Source organism: Syngnathus floridae, chromosome 4, assembly GCF_059516105.1.
Source record: "Syngnathus floridae isolate MCC-2025c chromosome 4, RoL_Sflo_1.0, whole genome shotgun sequence".
NCBI classification, from domain to species: Eukaryota; Metazoa; Chordata; class Actinopteri; order Syngnathiformes; family Syngnathidae; genus Syngnathus; species Syngnathus floridae.
This window is the reverse complement of record NC_142416.1, coordinates 11,152,967-11,175,261: the sequence shown is the minus strand read 5'-3', so window position 1 is coordinate 11,175,261 and position 22,295 is coordinate 11,152,967. Positions and strand designations below refer to the sequence as shown.

Genomic DNA, 22,295 nt, shown 5'->3' with positions numbered 1-22,295 from the left:
GAAGTTGCGGTCCACACAAGGATGCTGCATTTCCTTTAAAAATGAAAGTCGGAATTGCTACTACTTCGTTCATTCAGCAATACTGTGCTGTATTTAAAAGAACGTCCCACTCTTGCTTTCAAGATAAATATTTAAAAGTATATATTTTTGCACGTTCTGTTTAGGTAACATCCATCTGGACACACAATGGAAGTTTCACCATTTATCTGTCTCAATAGTTTGTACTTATTTTGCGTTACCTTTAAGTAATACTATCTTAATAATGTTTCTGAATATTTCCGCAATTGAGTTTGTTGTTGATGCCTTTTGTCGTTGTTCTTGTAATAGACATTTTTTTTTTGCACGTTGCAGTTTTTGGAAATCGTGAATATAATACAGATGGCACATGTACTAGATGGTTTAAGAGTATGTCGTTCATTTATTTACTTTTAATAGGACCAAGCAAAAGGAAATGTTATCGAATTAAAAAAAATCAGTACGTTAGATGGCGCTGCGACTACTTTCTGTTTCATTATGCTCAGCCAGAGAGAGGGAGAGCGAGAGAGAGAGAGAGAGAGAGAGAGAGAGAGAGGTAGGCATTATACTGACGTTGACCACAGACTCTCCTCCCCGGCTCTCGTTGTGTGAGCAAGTGTGACCCTGAAGCCTCACCGACTATTCCTCACGTTCTCACGAACTGTAACTGGAATCGGAATACCAAAGGGACGAAAGGCTTTCGTTCGAACCAAGCCCACCTCGACCATGGGGGTGTTGCAGTGACGGCAGCGCGTCCTCCCAGCACTCAGCCGGCATCATCAGCTGTTGCGCCTGCAGAGTGTGGTGAGCAGCAGACCTGTCGAGAGCAAAGGCGGCGGCGAAGAACTATGCCACGGATGTTTAGCCCATAACCTTTAGTCACGAGTCAGTGGGAGAGCGGATGCGAGCAAAGACTACCAGCAACCCTCTGAGTATTTTCCGCCCATTGTCGGTACCGGAGGCGCTGTGCCAATGGAGAAAGCGACTCCACCGCCCCAGCCTCAGGTGCAGCTGTCGATCGCCAAGACCGACAGTCCGGCGGACGACGTTTCCGGCTTGTCCGATGAAGATCTGTTTAAGTGGACCAAGGAGGACCTGGTGAGGCGTCTGAGACGCTCCGAGGCCGACAAGATGAGCGTGATTCTGGACCACGGAAATCTCATCCGAGAGGTCAATCGCAGCTTACAGTTGCACTTGAACGAGATCAGGGGACTGAAGGTGAGGGGGCGAGCATTTGGTGAGGGATGATCTCATGTAGCAGTAGCATATTGGAGCGCACCTGAGTGCGCGCACAGTAGTGGGCGTGATGGGCTGCAAACATTGGGTCAGACTCGAGGTTATCCTGAAGTTCATTGTGTGGGCCTGATCTGGTTCCTTACGCAGATGGCATGGAGCCTACAAATAGTGAACATTGGCAACAGGCCTACTCACTCTCTGGCTTGTCGGTAAAGTTTTATTTTATGTCTATTATAGTGAGGGCGGCATGGTGGTGGTTATTACATCCACAGTTAGAATTAGGGATCTGGCATTCTTTCTGTGCTTGTGAGCATTGTCTCTGGGTACTCCAGCTTCCTCCGACATTCCAAAAACATACCTGTTTGTTTCAGTGAAGATTCTAATTTGTCTTTAGGTGTGTGTGAATGGTTAGTCTGAATGGGATAGGCGTCATTTAATTTACAACCCTAACAGAAATAAGCAGTGTCAGAAATATTTTTATATATTATTTAATTTACTATATATACTATATATATTATTTAATTAACTATATATTTTATTTAATTATTTAATTCACTATATATATATATACTATATATTATTTAATCTACTATATATATATATATATACCATATATTATTTAATTTACTATATATATATACACACATATATATATATATAATTTAATATATATTTATATACATATTATTATATTTAATTGCCAGATGTCTTGTAAAAAATGCGTGCATCCTTGTGCTTACACTGTGACAAAAGTGGCACAATATTGACATTGAAGCAGAAAGCCAGCCCGGTATAGCATCACGTGAAAATCGTTTGCCTTTCCAGGAGACCTTGTCACCTCCCCACCCGTTCAAGCTACCTAATTACAATGGAAAGAACTGGAGGCTATAGGAAAGCGAGAGAGCAGGAGAGGACGGATTGAGGAGGGTTAAATTGTTGCACAAAGAGGATTGAAGGGGAATCTTTGCTAGAGGTGAGAAGGTTAATTTTAAAAGTATAGTGCTAAGGTTAGATGTTGCCCATCCTGGTTTTAAATCAGAGCTTTCTGATGTACTGTATAATGAATGCCACATGGTGAGTCAGTGCATTGCCGGGGAAGACAGGAAGAATTAAGGTTTCATTTCAATGTCATTTCATTTTGCAGTGGTTGATATAGCAAAGAGAGATGCAAGGGAATTACATTGGAAATCACTGTAGCACTCTGACAGTGAAAAATAATGTGCATCAAAACACAAACACATTTATGACGTCTTCTAGCTCTTATTAGCATCAACAATGCTGCCAGTCCTTGGGCCGAAGGATCATGTCAATGAATCTGCCTTCCTCACGTGTTTCTATTTCTCCCTGTCAGGACATCAATCAGAAGCTGCAGGAAGACAACCGTGAACTGCGAGACTTGTGCTGCTTCCTGGATGATGATCGCCAAAAAGGAAAGCGTGTGTCCAGGGAGTGGCAGCGCCTGGGCCGATACAGCTCTAGCATTATGCGCAAAGAGGTGACCCTCTATCTCCAAAAACTCAAGGAATTAGAGCTTCGACAGGAGGAGGTCATCCGTGAGAACCTGGAGCTGAAAGAGCTCTGTCTCCTCCTGGATGAGGACAAAGGAATAGTTGGTGGAGGTGGGGGGACGGGTGGGAGTGTTGGAATGGGCGTGGGGTCTCGAAACTCCATAGACAGCCAGAACAGTTTACTGCTGGTTCCTGGGCAGGGTCTTCTAATGAGGGATGTTGGGGATGGGAGCAGCACTTCCAGTGCAGGGAGTGCTGACAGCTCAGATCACCATCAGCATAAGCAAACACACCTAGCTGTGGGAGTGAGCGGCCTTGGAAATTCCAGGGAAAAAGGGAGTCCCGAGCTGGCCCATAAACCTAGATGTAGCAGCATCAGTGCCATAGGAGGAGGAATGATCGACAGGGAGGTGTCTAGCCCCGAGCATCCGGCCGGGCGCAACAGGAGTACAAGCCTGGAGTACCCGTACACTCTGCCCCAGCTCTGCCGACCACGTTGCGGCTCCATATCAGTGCCTGACCACAGCCGGGTCATGCGAGGCTTGAGCCCAGAGAAATACGGAAGGAACGTAGGACGGAGTAGTCCAGAGCAGCACCCAAAGCACTACAGCTCTGACCTTCTTTTAGGCCAGAGGCAGCACTACCTGGGCCAAGGTGGCAGCGGTGACCTCTATCAGAGGCACCACCGGAGCAGCATTAGCAGTACTGGTTGTGAAAGCCCTGAGCCTCGACATGCACATTTAGGGACGGCTGAGCACCTTGAAAAAAGTTGTATAGTCCAAGGGGGCAGTCCTGAGACTCATAGGCACCAATACAGTCTGAGTCCCGACCATGGGAAATTTGGCAGCCCGATTCGAGACGCGCAAAGGAGGTCGGGTGGAGACGAGCTGTCACCACATCATCGGAGCATCTATAACGGGATGAACGGTACGTTTTTATGCCTGTGAATGAATCCTTTGAATATCATGTAATGCATTGTAATTTTGTTGTACAACCTCACAAATGCTGTGTCAGTCTGATTAGCAGATTAGTTTGACGGTAGCTCGACATAAGTAAAAAATTCAAGTGGAATTCCTGAAGTTAATTTAATAATGAACACATGATTGAACAGTTTAACACATGAACCCTGGTGCAGAAGTGTGACTTAGGGGCGGATTTGTTTTTGTGAACGAAGCCTAATGTTAGAATTACAGAAACCACAAACATGCTGCAATTTAAGGCTATCAGATTGTGTGATGAATAACAAAAATAGCCTAGCAAATTGGCCACTGTTAAAATACCCCACAGCGGCTTGTAATCATTTCTGGAGTCCGGGGGAAAAAAAAAGGTGCTGAGTGGCACAGAACTGGCCGACACTAAAGGTTGTCTCAAGGTGAAATGTGTGCTGCAGAGAACATATAAACTGCCCAACCAAATCAAAACACAATGTCATGTAAGATGATTTGTATAAACATAATTGTACTTCTTTTGTATTTCACTATGACACTTTAACTTGCACAGTGGAAATATTTTTCTTTTTTTGGGGGGGGTGGGGGCAAGACCCAATTGGGTCTCAAAACGGTATTATAAATCATCTGCTGTTTCTACTGTCACTATTATAGGTATCTTATTTGAGTGCCCTGATGTTATAACATTCAAACCTTAAATTGCTCTGTATTCATTCTGAATTATTTTGCATTAGAGATGATTGTCTGATACAGTTGTAAACATTTCTCCCCTTGTCGTTTTGCAATCTCTTGGGATTGCAGCGGATTATTGTAAAGACACACATAACTTTTTATTTGGGTCATCTTTCTGTTTCTTCTTTTTGCTTGTGCCCGAAGTGCACTCCGTAATGCTTTATCGTGATACGTTATCTCATTCTTGAACGGTTGTGCTTACAAAGGGCGTTGCAGTATTACTTCTTAATTGTAAAATTGAAGTGCACGGGGCACTCTCTGGCTTTCACGATTGGTGGTTTGCCAAGTGGCAAAGCAGTTGAGAATCTAGCTCAGAGAGAAACAGCAAATACTGTTTATCCAGGTCCATATGGACTTCATTAAGCCTCCTAGCATGAGTTAGTCATTACAGTGGGACGAGTTGTGATAAAGTCATAATGTACTATGGCTATTTGTCAGTCGCTCTGGTGGCTTATCTACCAAGAGCATTGTCCCTCTGGGATTCCTCTGTCGCCACTGGCCTGACAAAGACACAGCAGCAGACCATAATATTTTCCTTTTTTTTTTGTGACATACAGCCCTGACCAAAAAAAAAAAAACTCTGAAAAATGATGATGAATGAACTACCCCAGTTAACCCTCCACTGTTGGTTTTTAGGTGGAAACTTGAAGCAACAGTTCAAGTGAAAATAAATACTTTGAAAGGGAAATTTGAAAATAAATAAATAAAGGGTCGTCTATTAAATATTGCCGTGTCCATGTCCGTGTGTGTCATCCCCTGACCCACTCTTGCATGTTCTTTTTTTGGATGAAGGAATTTAATTCCTATGATGTTGTAGTACATTCCACTTTCTGGGATTATCCCGTAAGCTCTTTGCACAGTATTATTTCAATTTTTATGAACTTGTGTGTGCGTGCTTGTGTTTGTGACATGGCTGTTTCTCTAGCTGTGTTGACAAATAAAAGTCTCATGTTCATGTGGCACTCAACAGGGCACAAATTTAAGCCTTTTAAATTCGGGACAAAAACAACACTCTGACCTCTGCTCTGCTGTTACATCTTCTGTGAGGCGTATCACACATTATTTTTTATATATTTTTTGCAATAAAAATAATGGAATTCTCCCCAAAATCACTAAAAACACCACTTATGCTTAGTAAACATAAAGGATTATCCTGCTCTCTCATTGGAACACAAGAGACACTCGATTAATGAGGCTTCTGAGGATTTGAGAATTACTAAAGAAGTACGTATTTAAAAAGGTGGAGGTCCTTAAATCAGGAATCACAAAATCAATGTGCACTAAATAACATGAAAATGTGAACGTGTGATATTAGAACATAAGAAACAAGCCTCACTATAAAAGTATCAAATGTTGTATTTTAAATTATTATTATTATTACTATTAGAACATAATGCTTCTCACTATAAAAGTATAAAATATTGTACTTTAAATTATTATTCCCCATATAAATAATCATCACTAACTATGCCAAAAGGTTTTATCTTTTATCCGCAGAGGGTCTCTTTCACAAGTGAAGAGACTTAATCATGTTTTCTGCTTCAGCAATCACTATTCAGTTAGACCAAATTAAGAAATGCAGCATGACTGGAATTTGTAATGATCTATATTTTGCAGGCAATTTTTTGTTTGATCACTTATTTGATCATTTAAAGTTATTTGCCCCAATGGAGTACTATTTACAGTTGTTGGCTCTTTGTAAAAGATACTACTAAGCTTTAAATGAGCTCAGTTATGAGTCAGCCCAGGAATGGGCGTATGTGGGAATTGTGCTCCCCCCCCCCCCAAAAAAAAAAAAATAATTTTCTGTGCTCATCAGTCACATTGAGTCAAAAAAAATTTCCTTTGTGCTTCATAGACAGTTCATTTTTGTGAAACAGTCTTTCAAGCAATAAAATTAATCTGTTTCTTGTAATTAAAAGGCCCTGACATGAAACTTTTGATTTTTTATGGTTTTTGATCATAAATATGCATCCATAAGCCTGACTAAGTCCCTAAAGTTGTGAGAATGACCCATGTTTGCCTTGGCTATGGCTGTTTGTATCAACACAGCTCAAACAGCACTCTCAAATGGGCTGTTATAGCAGAGCCGTTTGTGATGTCACTAACCCCACCTCGTTCGGTTTGTGATGCCACTAACTCCGCCTGCACTTTACTCTCATAATTTTTGCCAAAGTTTCTATAGGAACAGCCTCTTCTCCCTCCACCCGAGCCACTGAAAGACTGATGGTTGGACTTTCTTTATGCAACAAATATGTCTAAACCATTCCCGAAACTTGTGTTAGTTTGTGGCAAACATATTACCGACGACTGCTTGAGCAATTTGGGACAATCTTTTGGGACGTCTTTCACTTATTTAGAAAATTTTGCGGAAAAAAACCCAAGTTTTGATAGAATACTAGGGCGCCCAAAGTATGGTTGTTATCGTTGCTGCAAAACCCATGTCGGGCTCCTTTAACACTGCTAATTCCCGTATGTTTGTTAGTGAGCAGGATTATGCAAAGGCATAGGGCAACAGATATTCAGGATTTTTTCTTCTTCACATTTATGTTAAATAAAAGTGAATTTATTGGTGATTTTTATTTTATTTTTTTAAATAAACAGTTTTAACACGGAATTTCCCTTCTGGGGATCAATAAGGGGATTCAATAGCTTTTCATTTTATTATCCATATTATGAATACTGCGCCTTGACTACATAATACACTCTTGCAGTATTAGTTTAACCTTGTCAAATGTGCTGTAAAATGAAATGATTGCTTTTGGTCATAGTTAAAATTCAACCTTTTAGCTTTAAGATTTCTCTCCTTGTTCTTTTTCTGTCTTCTTTCCATCGTAATCGGTTTGCCATGTTAAAAACAGCTGTTGGACAGAGATTTTTTTACAATTATTACAAATGATTACAAAGCACTCTTTCTGGAGGATGTACTGATTGGCAGGCTGAGGCCGGGAAAGAGGATTGAATATGAATTTGAGTGGATTACTGGCTACCCCCTCCCCACCCCTCCCGTCCATCTTTCCGCCTTCTTCACTATCTCTTTCTTCTTCCTACTCCACTCTGTCCACTTCCTCTCCAAGATAAATTCTGGAGTGTCACATCCTTAGTGACTCATGAAGAAACCCAAATGTTTGTCACAGCTGCTCATTTGAAAGGATTTCTGGAAACATTTGGCTGCTGTAACTCTAATGGATTAGTACTATTAGCAGAAACCCTCATCTACTATGTCAGCCTTGCGGTTCACGATGCTTTGAATTTGCAACAGTAGTATGATATTGTCTAGATTGTTTAATCAGGCATATAAAGTTGTGTTTTTATTGCCCATGGTTCTATTTAAAACATATCCACACAGTCTGCAGCAGGTTATTTCCCTTTTAAATTCAATGCGTACTACCTTTGCATGCAGTAAAGAGAGAGCTTAGCTTCTCAAGGTGGATGTCTATCTAAATGTTACTTTTAACAGCTACCTTGGCATTTGAATTTGTAATCACACCAGAGATGAATTATCCCCAACAACCTTGCCCGTGTGCCATTAAAACAACCATTAGCCAAGGAGTGCATGATTAGGCATTTTGTTAACTACTTTGGATGCAGATCATTGTCATTTTAAATCGAAATGCAGCTAGCTTCGTCTCCGTAATGCGCTTCCTGGATGGTACCACCGGTGTTACACTGCTTCTTGACCGCATAGTACACAGGTGTCAAACTCAAGGCCCGGGGGCCAGATATGGACCACCACATCATTTTATGTTGCCCGCGAAGACAAATTGTGCATCAAATTCGTGTGTCATTACTAGAATTACAAATTGTCTTCACTTTTAATAATATCTTTTGTTTTTTAAATATTTGACCAGTTTTTACTCGTCTGATTTGAAAACAAGTTATTTGTCTGTTTATTTTGTACCTTTTACTGTATATACAGTAAAAGGAGGTGCTCATATATTTATTTGGGTTGACAGTCATAATGGCCCTCTGAAAGAAGCTATGACTACAATGCAGCCCGTGGAAAAAATGAGTTTGACACCCCTGGCATAGTAAATACAAATTCCAGACAGCAGCAGTGGCAACTACGATCAAAGCGTTAAAAGCCCCATAGCAAGAAAGCAAATGTTTTTTTGTTAATCATGGAGGACAGTCAGAACATTATGTTTTCCATTCAAGAACTTAAAAATAAATACATTGAGACTGGCTGTTTGCAGCACAGTGTCAGAGCATCCCATTGGACTGTAAAGATTTGATGGGTGTCGAGAAAATTTGAAAAGAAACAATCCATTCATAATTCATGCCCTCATTAAGAATAGAATGATTCTTCCAAATATTCTGACTATTGTAGTAGCTGTTAGTGTCAGCGAGCAGGCAGCTTTTCGTGTACTAGCATCACTCCAGCACAAACCCCTGAGGTATGTGGCAACTGTTCCACAGTAACCCCAGTCATCCGGTAGACACGCAAACCCAGTGGACTGGAGAAGGGTCTTTGTCCTTTTGAGATAGTGCCATTGGGGATATGGCTCAGTGAGCTGAAAGGAAATTAGCTTGCGAGGCCAGGTAATTAACTGGAAGTTTAGACATAGCCGTCATTTAGTAGGGGCATGACTGGGCCGGAGGCAAACTGTCTGTCTGTCCTAACATCACCAGCAGTAACCGTGTTTGTGTGTGTGCCACGTTTAGTTGAGGTGAAGTTGAGTGCCGTCTTGAGAGCTGTCACTCTAGAGCAGGGGTGTCAAACTCATTTTTTTTCGCGGGCCGCATTGTATTCATACCTTCTTTCGGAAGGCCATTATGACTGTCAACCCAAATAAATGTATGAGCACCTCATATTATATACAGTAAAAGCTACACAATAAACTGACAAAAAAACTGGTTTTCAAATCAGACGAGTAAAAACTGGTCAAATATTTTTAAAAAAAGATATTAAAAGTGAAGACAATTTGCAATTCTAGTAATGACACACGCATTTGACGCACAATTTGTCTTCGCCGGCCACATAAAATGATATGGCGGGCCGTATCTGGCCCCCGGGCCTTGAGTTTGACAAATGTTCTCTAGAGGTATCAGATGATAAGATTCAGTGAAGGAAATTTTCAGCAGGATAACAGCTTTTAATTTTAATCTAGACTTGTTTTTGATTTTCTTGAGATACAAACATGAACATCCATCTGTTCCTCCAGCTATATGACCTGTCTTTATTAATAACATGGAGGGTGAATTGCATTCATGGAGAGGCCAGGTGACCTTAGACCCAACCACGGACACCCATATGGCACCGATATAGACAAAAAAAAAAAAACCATTTACAACTAAGGCAGTGGTTCTTGTATTTGTGAAACTTCAATACATTGTTATGTAGCCAAGTGCATTTAGACATTAATACTAGAACAATGCAGTAGGAGTACAAACTCTTCACCTTCCCCATGGCATGGCCTGAATCATGGTTTATTCATTAACAGAGTTGTGTGTTGCTCACATATTAAAATTAAAATAAATAAATGAATAAAGCACTAGTTTATCTAGCCAATGTCTGCTTAAATATTTCATCTCTGCCAATATAACAGACAACATAGCCTGTGTTGAACTTAGTGGTTAATGTAAATCTTGAAAACACACAAGATTGGCACATTTGCTTTTGTGACGCATATCGCAACAAATCTCGCAAAGTATTTAGTTTTAGTGTCCACCTTGCTTCAGCTGTTTTGTTAGAGTATACTTGCAGAGCACGCATCACAAAAAATTGCTGATGTTATTCTCTAAGGTACAATTCCACTCGTTCAAACACTAAACAGCAATTGAAAAGGCTTAGAAAATACAGAATTGTGGTATATTCAAATAATAAGAGTTAACAGTTGCAAGAGAATGGGTTGTTTTTTGTTTGCTTGCTTCCTTAAAAACACAAAGGCAAAAGGACGTCACACGCATAACACACACAATGTTCTCAGGCTTGATCAGCCAACGGGGCTCCAATTATCCAGCTCTACTTCAGTGAGCTTCATGCTCTTAACTCTCTACAGTCTATTTCTACTTCACTGAGAGACAGAACAGAAGAGTAAACATTATTATAACGGATAATATCCTTTTATTTTGCTATGATGATTGTTTCTATTTTGTTGATTCAACATAAGGTTTCACTTGGTTTTTTAAACAATTGACTAAATATTACAACAATACGATAAACTACAATTTCTCTAATTTAAACTTTGCATTATATCACTAAGTATATATATTAATCCCATAGAGCTTTTTAAGATATTAATCTTATTTGTAGAAATGCCATGCCCTCAATATCATTTGCATGAACAGTTCCTCACATGGCTCATTCAAAAAATTAATTGCCCTGACTTGCAGTATGGGGCCGCTTAATTGGGCTGATTTAGCACCGTTCTGTTGTGCAGCAGTCCCCGATCTTTTTTGCACCGAGTGCTGCTTTCACATAAGGACATATTTAGACAGACTGTTCAAGCCGCTGCTCAGCGATGCCCGCGAAGCCTGCCCTCTTGTTGACGGCCTCTCCGCGTTTACCCAGCGTCATCGCCTGTGAGTGTTGCTGTTTGCAGAGGGCCTTTCTTGTGTGACTCATGCTGGACTGTGGGCAAGCCAGCCAAGTCAAGCCAATCAAAAAAATGATTGTCCATGCTATGCAATGTGTTGCGAGGGCCAATTTCAAAATAAAAGTAAAGCGATACTGCACATGGACAATCAATTACATGCAGAGGCAAGAGGGGCCCTGCCCTCCTCAAATAGATGTTGTGCACCCTCAACCTGAATCCCCCTTTGGTCCGGTGATGGGTCTGCTCACCAGCAATGGGTGTGGCAGCTGGCTTGACTTTGACTTTTCAACTAAAGGCTGTCCTGACCACAGTCAAGCTGACTGGGCTGCATTATGCTTGGTATGTAAATGTGCAGTGACAGAGTCAAATCTGCTGTGCAAATATTTCCACCTCATGTGCACCTACACATATGTGCATCGATAAATAAACAATATGCCTCCATACTCATAACATATTGCTGAACAGGATAAGCGGTGTAGAAAATGGATGAATGGATATTCATAAATTTATTCAAATGCAAGTTATTCTTTGAGACATTAATGAGCACATATTGTAGAAGTAACTTAATTTATACAGATTGCAACGTTTCAGTTTCTGTATGTGTTTTGGTGACTTTAAAGTCTCAATATTATACATTCGGGAATTATTCTCCATGGCCAAGATCTGCCTAAGAATGCTAAGCCAAGTATCTCTCGTACCAGCCAGGCAGTACACCAGACTGACGGACAGATTCCTGGACTGACTGACGTCTAGTCAAACGCAAGGTCACTGATCCATCCTGCATCTCCATGGGCTTTCCTGTCCGGCTGCCTGAATAATTTATGCGGTACTTTTTCAGAGATCTGAGAAGAGTGGTCATGTGAAATTACCTTGCATTGATCCTGTAAATTGAGAGAATAGCTGAGAGTACGGGTGACAGATAAACGAGGATTGAGAGATGAGCAGCGCATAGTAGCTTCATGTGTTTACTGACTTGATGTAGACGTCAATAACAACTTGATGTCCCAGTTTGACAAACGATTTTCATACGTCAGTCCCCATTCAGTCATCACCTCTTCTCATTCATCTCATTCTTTTTGATCAAACGAAAAAAGTCCATTTTTTTATCGGGTGAATGCCTCTGATGAATTGCTAAATTATAGGGTAGGCTAATACACTATGATCCTTGACTACCAAGTAAACAGTAAGTCACCTTCCAAGTTAATCCCGTGTATCTTTTTGTAGAGGAATTTAGAGGGCTATGCTGAGAGGGAGCTTAAGCTTCGTATTATTCTGGGGTAATCATGTTATCTATACACTTGGGCTCTGACCGACACTGAAACCCTTTCCCTTGACACATCTGTCACATCCCATTAAATCTAATTTTGCCATTGACACCCTGCCCAAAGCTGAATCCACTTGACGTTGTTTAAGAAAATAAATCATTCGTACTAACTCTCCTTGCCCATATATGTTGGTTGATAAAAGGCATGCGTCATTAAAAATTGTTTGTAGGTAGTTTGTGTCACAAGGATTTCTCAAAAGATAGCAGATTTCAATCTTGTGACATGACTAGTGACAGCGAAATCATTTTTAGCCAATGTTCCTCCAAGTCAAGTTTGAAGCTGCATCCCAGAAAAATAGGAAATCCAATTCATCCCACTTAGACTGTACCTGATACAGTGGCAGGTAAAAAAAAACCACGCGCAGTCTGCCAAATCCCCAAACATGCAAAAGGAGGCTTGCACCAGCACGAAAATTAAGATACAGCAGGTTTTTTTTTTGGTCCAACCGCATGTGCGCTGGTTACAAAAATAGAGCCCTTGACCAATTTTAATAAAACTATGATGAGGCGGGAATGTTTTGGGATGTTTCCAACTGATGGTGCACATTTGAGTTAATCTTTGACTCACTGACTAACACAAGCATCAATTTTTTATTATTTTTTGTTCACAATATGATTTATTAAATGAGTACATAATTTTTGTGTTTTGTTGTTTATTTTATCTGTACCTTATAAGAAGTCTTCCACTTCACTTTTTTTGTCCAACACTAAACATCGGTTCATGAACATTTTGATAACTCTACATTTATTTATTAATTTCTAAACACACCATCTGCTCTGACCACACAATAAATCTTGAACACCTGCATTTATTTTTCTTTATGTAATGATTCCATAAATCTAATAAGGGGAAATAGAAGCATTGATGTATGCTGATGTCTCCCATCATTCATAAGCTTTAGTCATTCATAGTAAGTGCATTGATGTCATTGTTGGGATTGCTTTATTGATCTACCAGACCACCTCAGCCATAGATCTACTCTGCAATATGCATCATACCAAAACAGAACACACCCATTTAATGTACCTACAGTAGATTTTGCCTGCACATGTGTTTGTGTGTGTGTGCTAGGATGCCTTTCTAACCAGATTTAAATTTATTTTACTAATTTCAATATCGAATCTCGTTTTATTTTGTGGCTGTGTGTATTAATTTTCTGTGAATGAACTACAGTGTACGCTACACAAATAAAGCCATCTTGCCTCGTCCTAAAATCGCTCCATTTTTCCAAATGTAAATACCTGCAGGCCCCTGACCTTTTCTCCGCCCCTGCGAAGATCAACAGACAGATGGAAAGGTTCAGTTAGGGGTATTGAAGGTGGCTTGAGGAATCTTTAGCAAACTATGCGGTCACAAGCGTGCAATGAATCTTTAATGGGAGATGTTAGTGAACCAAGGAGTGTGATGAAAACATGATTAAAGACTCACACAGAGATCAAGAGCGAGAGAGAGCAAGAATTTAACATATTGTTTTCTGAAGGGCAACCAACGGCAAAGAGGGACTTGAAAAAATTTCAAGTTTGGACCCATATTTGGGGTCAGAGCCTGGAAATATTTTGCGTGGTGTCCAGGGTGCGAGCAGGGGTGATTTGGGGGTGACATATCCTGCGTAATGTATGAAACAGTATAACATTAGGAAACAATTAATGCACCTATACTCAATAACTTCCCATTGTTTATAATTCAAGCAAGTGTGGAAATAATTACATCCACATCAAATGTAGTATCACTAACTTGCAGTTAAGGCTACAAGTTGAGTACAAGATTTCCAACCTTCTATATTACTACTATTCTGAAAGTAGACTTTTAGTTAAGCAAAACTATTTTCATTCTGGAAGCAAGTTCAGCATATTGTGCACATGGCTGGAGTTTTCTTTCTTTCATGCAGAGCAGACGTGAAACTGTTAACGAAAACAGGGCCCTCAGTGGTTTGTGTGCTGGTGAAAGGCTTCCATGATGTTTTGTGGCTCTTGAGATCCAATTCACCCATCAAATATTAAATGAATGGTTGCCAATTGTGAACCTGAATAATGTCACTTAAACTACCTATCATGATCGGCAAAATGATCAAATATGAATTGTCAAGTGAGGCAGGACATCGTAAATAATATGTCAACCTTATATTAGCTGTACACGTTGACTTATTTTTATTGCAATTTCCGTTTCCTGCATAGAGTGCATTCAAGTACATCCCAGACTTCCTGTTCCACATGGATACATTATTACTAACACAATATCTGATTACAACCTCAAACTGAGATGGCATTTGTGTGTGTGTGTGTGTGTGTGTGTGTGTCTGTGCGCATGCTCATCGATTTTGAGGATGCACTTCAGTATTTGCTCCCTGAAATACTGCGCTGTAAATGGCGTCCTACCACCTTAAATCTTTTAATTAATATTTTAGAAATTGAGTTTGTGCACAGAATTAAAAAAATCCAATGCGTTGGCAGACATAATTAGTTGCTTTGAACTAGTAAATTTTAATCATCTCCCAGTTTGAGCCGAAATGCTTAAACATGAAAGAGTTGTGTTCTTGTCAAAACAGCAAAGAAAGGTATTCCCTTAAAGGACATTCCAGTTGGTGCATTCAGGTTTCATGTTGTAATTATATCTGTCATGTTCCATAATAAACAAACGCATCAAAAGTACATCCCTTTACACTCTGCTGAAAACTAGTGGCCCAACATCTCTGCGTTTTATTTATGAGGTATTTTGCTTTTTATGGCACTTCAAACACATGCCATATATAAATCATGAGATTAATGAGGCGTTACTCCCATATCAAAGAAACATTCATGAACCTATTTTTTTTCTTCCGTCACTTCTCCCCTCTTGTTCCCTCTGCTGTCTTCTTCCCCTTTTCTTTTGTCACAGCTTTGATATCAGCCGGCTGCTGCACCAACAACTGCAGAAATGTCAAGCTATGGGACAGGTAAGAACTTTCCTCTTTGTCTCCCTTCTTGATAATGTCCTTTGCATGAATCAGAGAAGAAGAAGAATGGCAAATGAAGGTCACTTACTGTTCTTTTCCACAAGGGTCCATAATCCCGTAATTAGATGCCATTCCTTCAACTGGCTTTCTTCAAAACTATTCAGATTGAACTAAGGCCTCGTGGTGCTTTGCATTGACTTTGCCCGCTGTAAGTGGATCAAATGTCACCTTACTTTTAAAATAGGTTTTCTTTGTGATAATCTCTGTGATAGGGTGTTTAAAGTAACCTAGTTTATATATTCCAAATTCTTTTTAACTAGGTATAATCACAGCAGGATGACATAGTTGGAGGTGACTATTTTATATTTTCAATCAGACCCCAGTGAGTGGCAGGGTTAGATGGCTGTGTTAATATTTAATGACTGCGAGACAATAAGGCATATTCTCCCTCAAAGGCTGAAAGGCCCCTCTGGCCCCTCCTAGCTCACCAAAGCACCCACGCATGGCCGTGTATAATTACAGACACACATTGCACACATTCCTTTTCTCTCACTTTATGCAATAGAACAAGCACATGATCCTGCATCCTTTGCATCTTGCTTAAAAATATGAGGTACGGAAAAGAAGAATGTGTTCTTGAGGAGAAAAGATGATTTTTGAACTCTCAAAAGCATCAAAATCGAAGCTAGCTGCAAGCTGTTCCTTAGCTCTGGTGCAGGCTGGAGCAGGAGGATCAGTCTCTGACAAAAAGAAACAAAACCTTTTTGCCATGCTGTATATTCTTTTGCTTCTATTGATATCCAGTTCTTTATTTGACTATTTTCCCTAAACTATCATTTATAAATCCACTGATATGGCAAGTCTTAAAGTAATGCCTTAAAAAAGTGTCACCACCAAAATCCTGCCATATGATCTTAAAAAAAAAAAAAAAATCTTAAAATGATCTGACAAGAAGGTTGTTTGTCATGGTGTAAAAAAGAACTTTGGAATCATTTCAGATTGTGTTTTCCTCTGTTTTGGTAGACTGGGTGTAAACCCCCCCCCCATTATTGATGTTTCAACAGATAACCATTGAAATCAATTGCTTGGCATGTTGCTGCTTACAGTACTGAAGAAAAGAGTTGAAATAAACCATAACATTCCGAGTGTTCGTGCAAAGTACCATGCAAGTGATGTATTTCATACAGTAGTTCTACTTGCCTAAATAACTTGCAGGTGTAAGTCCCATATGAATGTTGCACAATTTAGCAATGCATGAATATTGTAATTTGCTCCAAGTGAAAACATGGTTTTATTACAATAATTTTGATGCCTTAATTGGAATTTACATTCAGACCATGATGTACGCTACTCATAAGCAAAAATACGAGAGGACCAAAGAATATGTGCATATAGCTCTTACATACTGTTACAACCATTCAAGTAACATATCTTTTTATCTCAATTGATTACCATAAAATATCACAAAAAGTATGAAACATTACAAAGTAGTTGTCACAGTGTACAAGGTTGGATATGATGGACTAAAAGTTTCACATGCAAAATTACAGTCACAGTGGAAAATATTAAAATAAAATATAAAGGTAATCATGTTCAGTTCTAACTGACGTTGTCAGTGGTGTTAATTTATTTTTATGTTTATTATTGTGGTTGCACAACTTTGCTGAAATGTTTTCCAGTATTTTGGTTATCATGTTTTCCAGTAATTTATATGTAAACAAATTATATTGATTGTTGGTAATTGTGCATTGTCAAAAAGACAAAAACAGTAATTCACTAAATTTCTCCATATGATCTGCAAATGTATAAATCATCATGTGGATGCTTTATATTTATATTTTTCTTTTCAATATCAGTCAAATAATACATCTTTCTGCCATTCCTTTTCAATTATTGTCTAGCTTCGATGCCTCATCTTGACCTCATTGTCGCCAGCCTAGCTCCTTGGAAGCAAAACGTGGTAGAGCCTTCTTGCGTCCACGTTCTTGATAGCTGCAAAGGATTCTGTCCAAGGCACCAGATGGTCTGATGTCCATCCACGGCCTCATTCATGTCTACAGCGCCTGAAAACAGCCTGCCTTCATCTTCTCATCTCCACTACGCTTATTGAGCACTTTGGGGAGTTGTGTTTATAAAACTATGCTGCAGATAAAATGATTAGGATGGAGGTCTCTCCCTGCCAATCCAAGAGAGAAGTCAGAGAGATGCATGCATGCTGGGAGATTTGAATGACTCTGCTGTGTTATATACTGTGTTTAATGAGAATTTAGAAGGAAGTTGTACAGAAAGTGAAACTCTAGATGTTCAAAATGGACTATTTTCTTGCAATATGAACATCACTGTGCCTGCACAACCTCCATGTGGTGGAGGATACAACCGCAGTGAATAAACAGAAAGCTCGTCCTATTGCAACACATGCTACAGGCCATGCTCTTTGGAAATGTTTTTTTTTTTTTTTGCCTCCATTTGTGTTTTGCTTTTGGGTTTGTCTTTTATTTTCATTCAAAATAAACAAGCAGCAAATGTAAAACAAACCTTGTCGAGTAACCGCCAAATTGTGACAGCTTCATGATTAATTGTTTTTATAATTACAAAGCCTATTTTTATGTGCAAAATCGTACTAAATTCTCAGACGAACAGGCTCGTGTGCGTGTTGCCTTCCATCTGTTTACAAACACAACTCATTGATGGAGAAGCACATCATTCACCATCCCATGTTCTTCTTTTCCCTTTACCTTAAACTTCGGAAGGTCTCTGATTCCATTGTCTCCCTTCTCCCTTTAACATTCTTTGAAAGTGTGGAATTAAGAGTTGTGTAATCTGATGTTCAGTTTAGCAATGTCTACCATCACCATTTTGTTCTTGTCGTTCTTGTTAAACCTAACGTGTTGGGGGGAAAACAAATCTAGATATTCAAGCAAAGACAACATATTTTCCTGTGTCTTAAACAAAGAAGATCTTATAGCTGCTGGAAAAGTTGTAGTCGTATAAAATGCAATGTCCAGGTGTCATTTTATTTTGTATTAACATCTCCGATAAAGCACCTAGATTGAAGCGAAGATGTTTTGTTTTTTTCTCTCTTTTTTATAAGAAAACAAAGTCCAAGTTATTGTAGATTATTGGATTAGTTTTCTATATATATATATATATATATATATCAATGTATATGAATATATTATGACCATTATTTTTGACTTCCAGGTATTAGAACTATATATCAAAATGTATAGGATATATATATCAAATAATAAACAGATTTCTGTATTTAAATGTACATTTGTGCAATTCTTTCAGTTTGCCAAGATGCATAATTTGAGTGTGAATGCCAAGATATTTTCCAGAATTTTTGTCAATACATTTTTTATATATTTTAAATATTTTTACGAAATCCATATAAATCCAAAATGGGAATCCACATTACACAGAATATCTGAAGTTTAATTTCAGCTGTTTGAATGTACTTTATTACTCGTCGTGTTTCAATGTACGGTGTTTCAATGTACGGTAAATATGATCTCATCATCTGAACCAGTTTGATCCTTCCAAGTGGAAAACAACACAGTCGGCCGGATTTCCTCTGAAATAATGGAACTCAAGCTCTCCTTCCTGTGTGGCTATCACCTTCCATTACATCCTGTCGAAACAATTGGCGCTTACCATCTGTATCCTGGGATATCTGATGCAAAGTTCATACACTGGCCACTTCATTAGGGGTACTGATAAAATATAATGCAACAAAAAAAAACAGTAATGCTATCTTTTATAAGTGTGGTTATTGCTGGAATGGAAAGTTAGTATGTATAATGATAAGAATCCTTATTACAGAAGCTGGGGATGTTTATTTATTTAACTGCATTCAGAATGATTCTTTGAATGAAGGGGCTTATGTGAGAGGAAGTCTTTTTGTGTTTAAGAGGAAGACAGAATCCGGCAACAAATCGTGGAACAACTTTTAGAGCGGAGGCCGTTCATAGTAACTGTGTGTTCATTGCGTATTAAGGGGAGTGAGCAGGTATTTTTGTTGTTTTGTTAATGATGTGGCCATTTTGCCTTAGAATGCAGCTTGCAATGTATAGTGAGGATTTTTGTCTTTTATGAATTAAGTCACTTGCTACATCACTATGTTGCTGTAAAGATAATAAGGCCAATGGTTTAAAAATTTAAGATTTAAATAGAGGACACATTGGGCCACACCAGTTACCAGAGCTGGAAGGAATTTTGTTTTTCCCAATGTGGAACTAATACTTTATTTAAAATTCATAAAAGCTTAATTTATCATGAATTAATTTGCTTTGAAATGTGATATGTACCAACTTATTTACACCTAAATCTGATCACATTATAACTTTTATGGTGTTTTGGGATTGTCACTAGTGTGGTGGAACCTAAACAAACCCCAATTTCACTTAAGTCGGGGCATTTTGTGAAACGTATACAACAATGCGGGACAATGATTTGCAAATATTTTCTACCTAAATTCAGTTCAATATTTTACAAAAACAAGATATTTGATATTCAAACTGATGAACGTGATTTTCTTTTCTCCATCATTTAGTGAGATTGACACACACTTTTTGGGGGAATTTGGACCACAACAAATATTATATGTATAAGTCTTGTTAATTTTTGTATTTCTAAGTTTTTTAATTATCTCATCAAAATTGTATTTAGTTGGACAAGCAATTGTCAGAGCTACGCTTTCTTTTGTATGTGCTGTTCAATAAGCAATCATTTTGAATTCCTCCATGCGTAACTATCCATACAGCATTACAGGTATTTGTTTTGTGGAATTGCTGTGTTAAATGTGTGTAAGTGAGCAACCAGCAGTGTGTTTGTTTTTGGGTGTGTGTGCATGCATCGGCACTGATCCGCTTTGGTGCATTGCAGCATGTTTTGCATCACGAGGTCGCCGTCGTCGCTGAGCAGGGCACTCCTCCAAGGTCACAGCAGGTCAATCCTCCCCATCTGCATTGCCAGCCATTGCGAGGTTAAATCCTAAACACCCTCCCAAATCTCAACAGGACATCAGTGAGGCATAGAGCAAGAGGAAAGTATAATCTGACTAGTCACAATTGTGTACGCACTCAAAAATAAGGCACATAATCGACAGGCATGACGACCAATATAGTGATGACATCCAACTCAATTGTGGAGTAAGTGACCAGTTTCCAAATCATAAGACAATAGGGACACTCAAATTCTCAGTTTCCACTACTTGAGTGCAGTTGAACATACATGAAAACAAAAAAAAAAGCTGAAATGGAGTACTTCTATTTAGCTTAGATAACATAGCAGACATACACCCCACCCTCTCCTCTGCAAATAAACCCCCCAAAACATGTCGGTGTGAAAATTCACAAGATACTGCAAGTCCTAACTTCAAGAGCGTAAACGAAACACAGGCCAATCCTTTTCAGTCGTTGGGAAAAAAAATCTGTATTCATAGATGATGATGGATGATCTTATGGGATCTTGGCATAAAGTATAACCTTTGCCATCATGTTTGAGCCAATAATCTGGCACTGTGATAGATGTATACAAAAGGGAATTTTGGGTGTGTGAACTCTACTTTCTACCTTTATTACTCACTGAAATGTGGTGAACAGCAGCTTTGAATTTGCGCCAGCATTTCTCCCTTTTCGTGACACTGCAGGTACATAAGGTCGAAAAAAAATCTGAACTCAAAATTTCAAATTGTTTAAACTGATTTTCTACATAAAAGCAAAACAAATGTACCATAGTCTTATCATGCGCCAGCTAACTGTCAAATATCTCTTATATAACTTTGTTTATTTGTTGGGGAGGAAACCTCCTGATTTGATTTTATTCAAACTTAGCTTTTAACTCAATTCATTTGTATCTCAAATTGTGAGACATGTGATGATGGGTGTATACTGCACTGTTCCAGGGTCAGCTCCAAGATTTTTTTTCTCTCCAGGGTCTAAAGGGGGACTTGACAGATACAAAGTGGAGTTGAGAGAATAATTTATAAATATATTCTAGAATATCAAATAAAATGGTGGAGGGGCTTATCTAGGGCTACACAGGCTACACAACCCCCCAGCCCGGTGTAGCGCCATCCCTGTGGTGTTCAGTGCCACCATCCAGCAGTGACAGATATAAAGCTTGCTTCTACTAAATAAATAAAAACATAAATAAATAAATAAATAGATAGATAAATAAATGAATGAATGAACAAATAAATAAATAGATAGATAAATAAATGAATGAATGAACAAATAAATAAATAGATAGATAAATAAATGAATGAATGAATGAATGAATGAACAAATAAATAAATAAATAAATAAATAAATAAATAAATAAATAAATAAATAAATAAATAAATAAATAAATAAATAAAACAGAGCAAATGCTTGGAACTTGGAATCCTCTTTGAGTTGGTGGACTTCAAAGGTACCACTGAACTTTTAAAAACTGACACGCAATGACCCATATTGGAAAAGGTTTCAGATAGCTTTACAGATTATTTTTACAGTGGCTATTAAATTGGTTCCACTGCATGTCATTCCATCACAATTATGTTATTAGTAATAGGAAATTAATGTCAAATGTTTTTGACGTCAAGTAGATTTATTCACATCTGTATTTAAAATTCTATTATTTCTCTCAAGATCAGAATCAGAATCAGCTTTATTGGTCAAGTTTGTGCATGCCAAACAAGGAATTTGACTCCGGTTGATCTCGGCCTCTGTACACCATTTAAGTGACTAACAACATCACCGTCTAGTCCTGTGTAAACAATTGTAATGTCCAAGGGATAATAGTAGTATAGAATGTAATCCATGCATGACCAACCAGCATTTCACTAGTAATAGGAGAAAAACACCCATTACATAAGACATTGTCTCTGCAATGTGACTTTGTGTATTTGGGTGGCTTTTGTTATGCTACAGTGACTTGAATAGATGCATTCATGTGTGACATTCACGCAAGATATTATTGTTTTCTACCTATATCCATGACTCATAAAAGGCGAGTTTAGCCAATAAAAAATCTTCTATGCTGAATCTGCATATAGAGTGTGACGACAATGTGAA

General features: G+C 38.7%; 1 protein-coding gene across 1 annotated transcript; it reads left to right on the top strand.

Moving 5' to 3' along the window:
• Positions 1–34: 34 nt before the first annotated feature.
• On the top strand, positions 35–18,508 carry ccdc85al (coiled-coil domain containing 85A, like). The gene is made up of 4 exons (XM_088373545.1): positions 35–1,233; positions 2,603–3,686; positions 15,177–15,234; positions 17,136–18,508. Exons 1-4 carry the CDS (start codon positions 988–990, stop codon positions 17,152–17,154), a joined length of 1,407 nt encoding a protein of 468 aa, XP_088229671.1. The 5' UTR covers positions 35–987; the 3' UTR covers positions 17,155–18,508.
• The last annotated feature ends 3,787 nt before the right edge of the window (positions 18,509–22,295 follow it).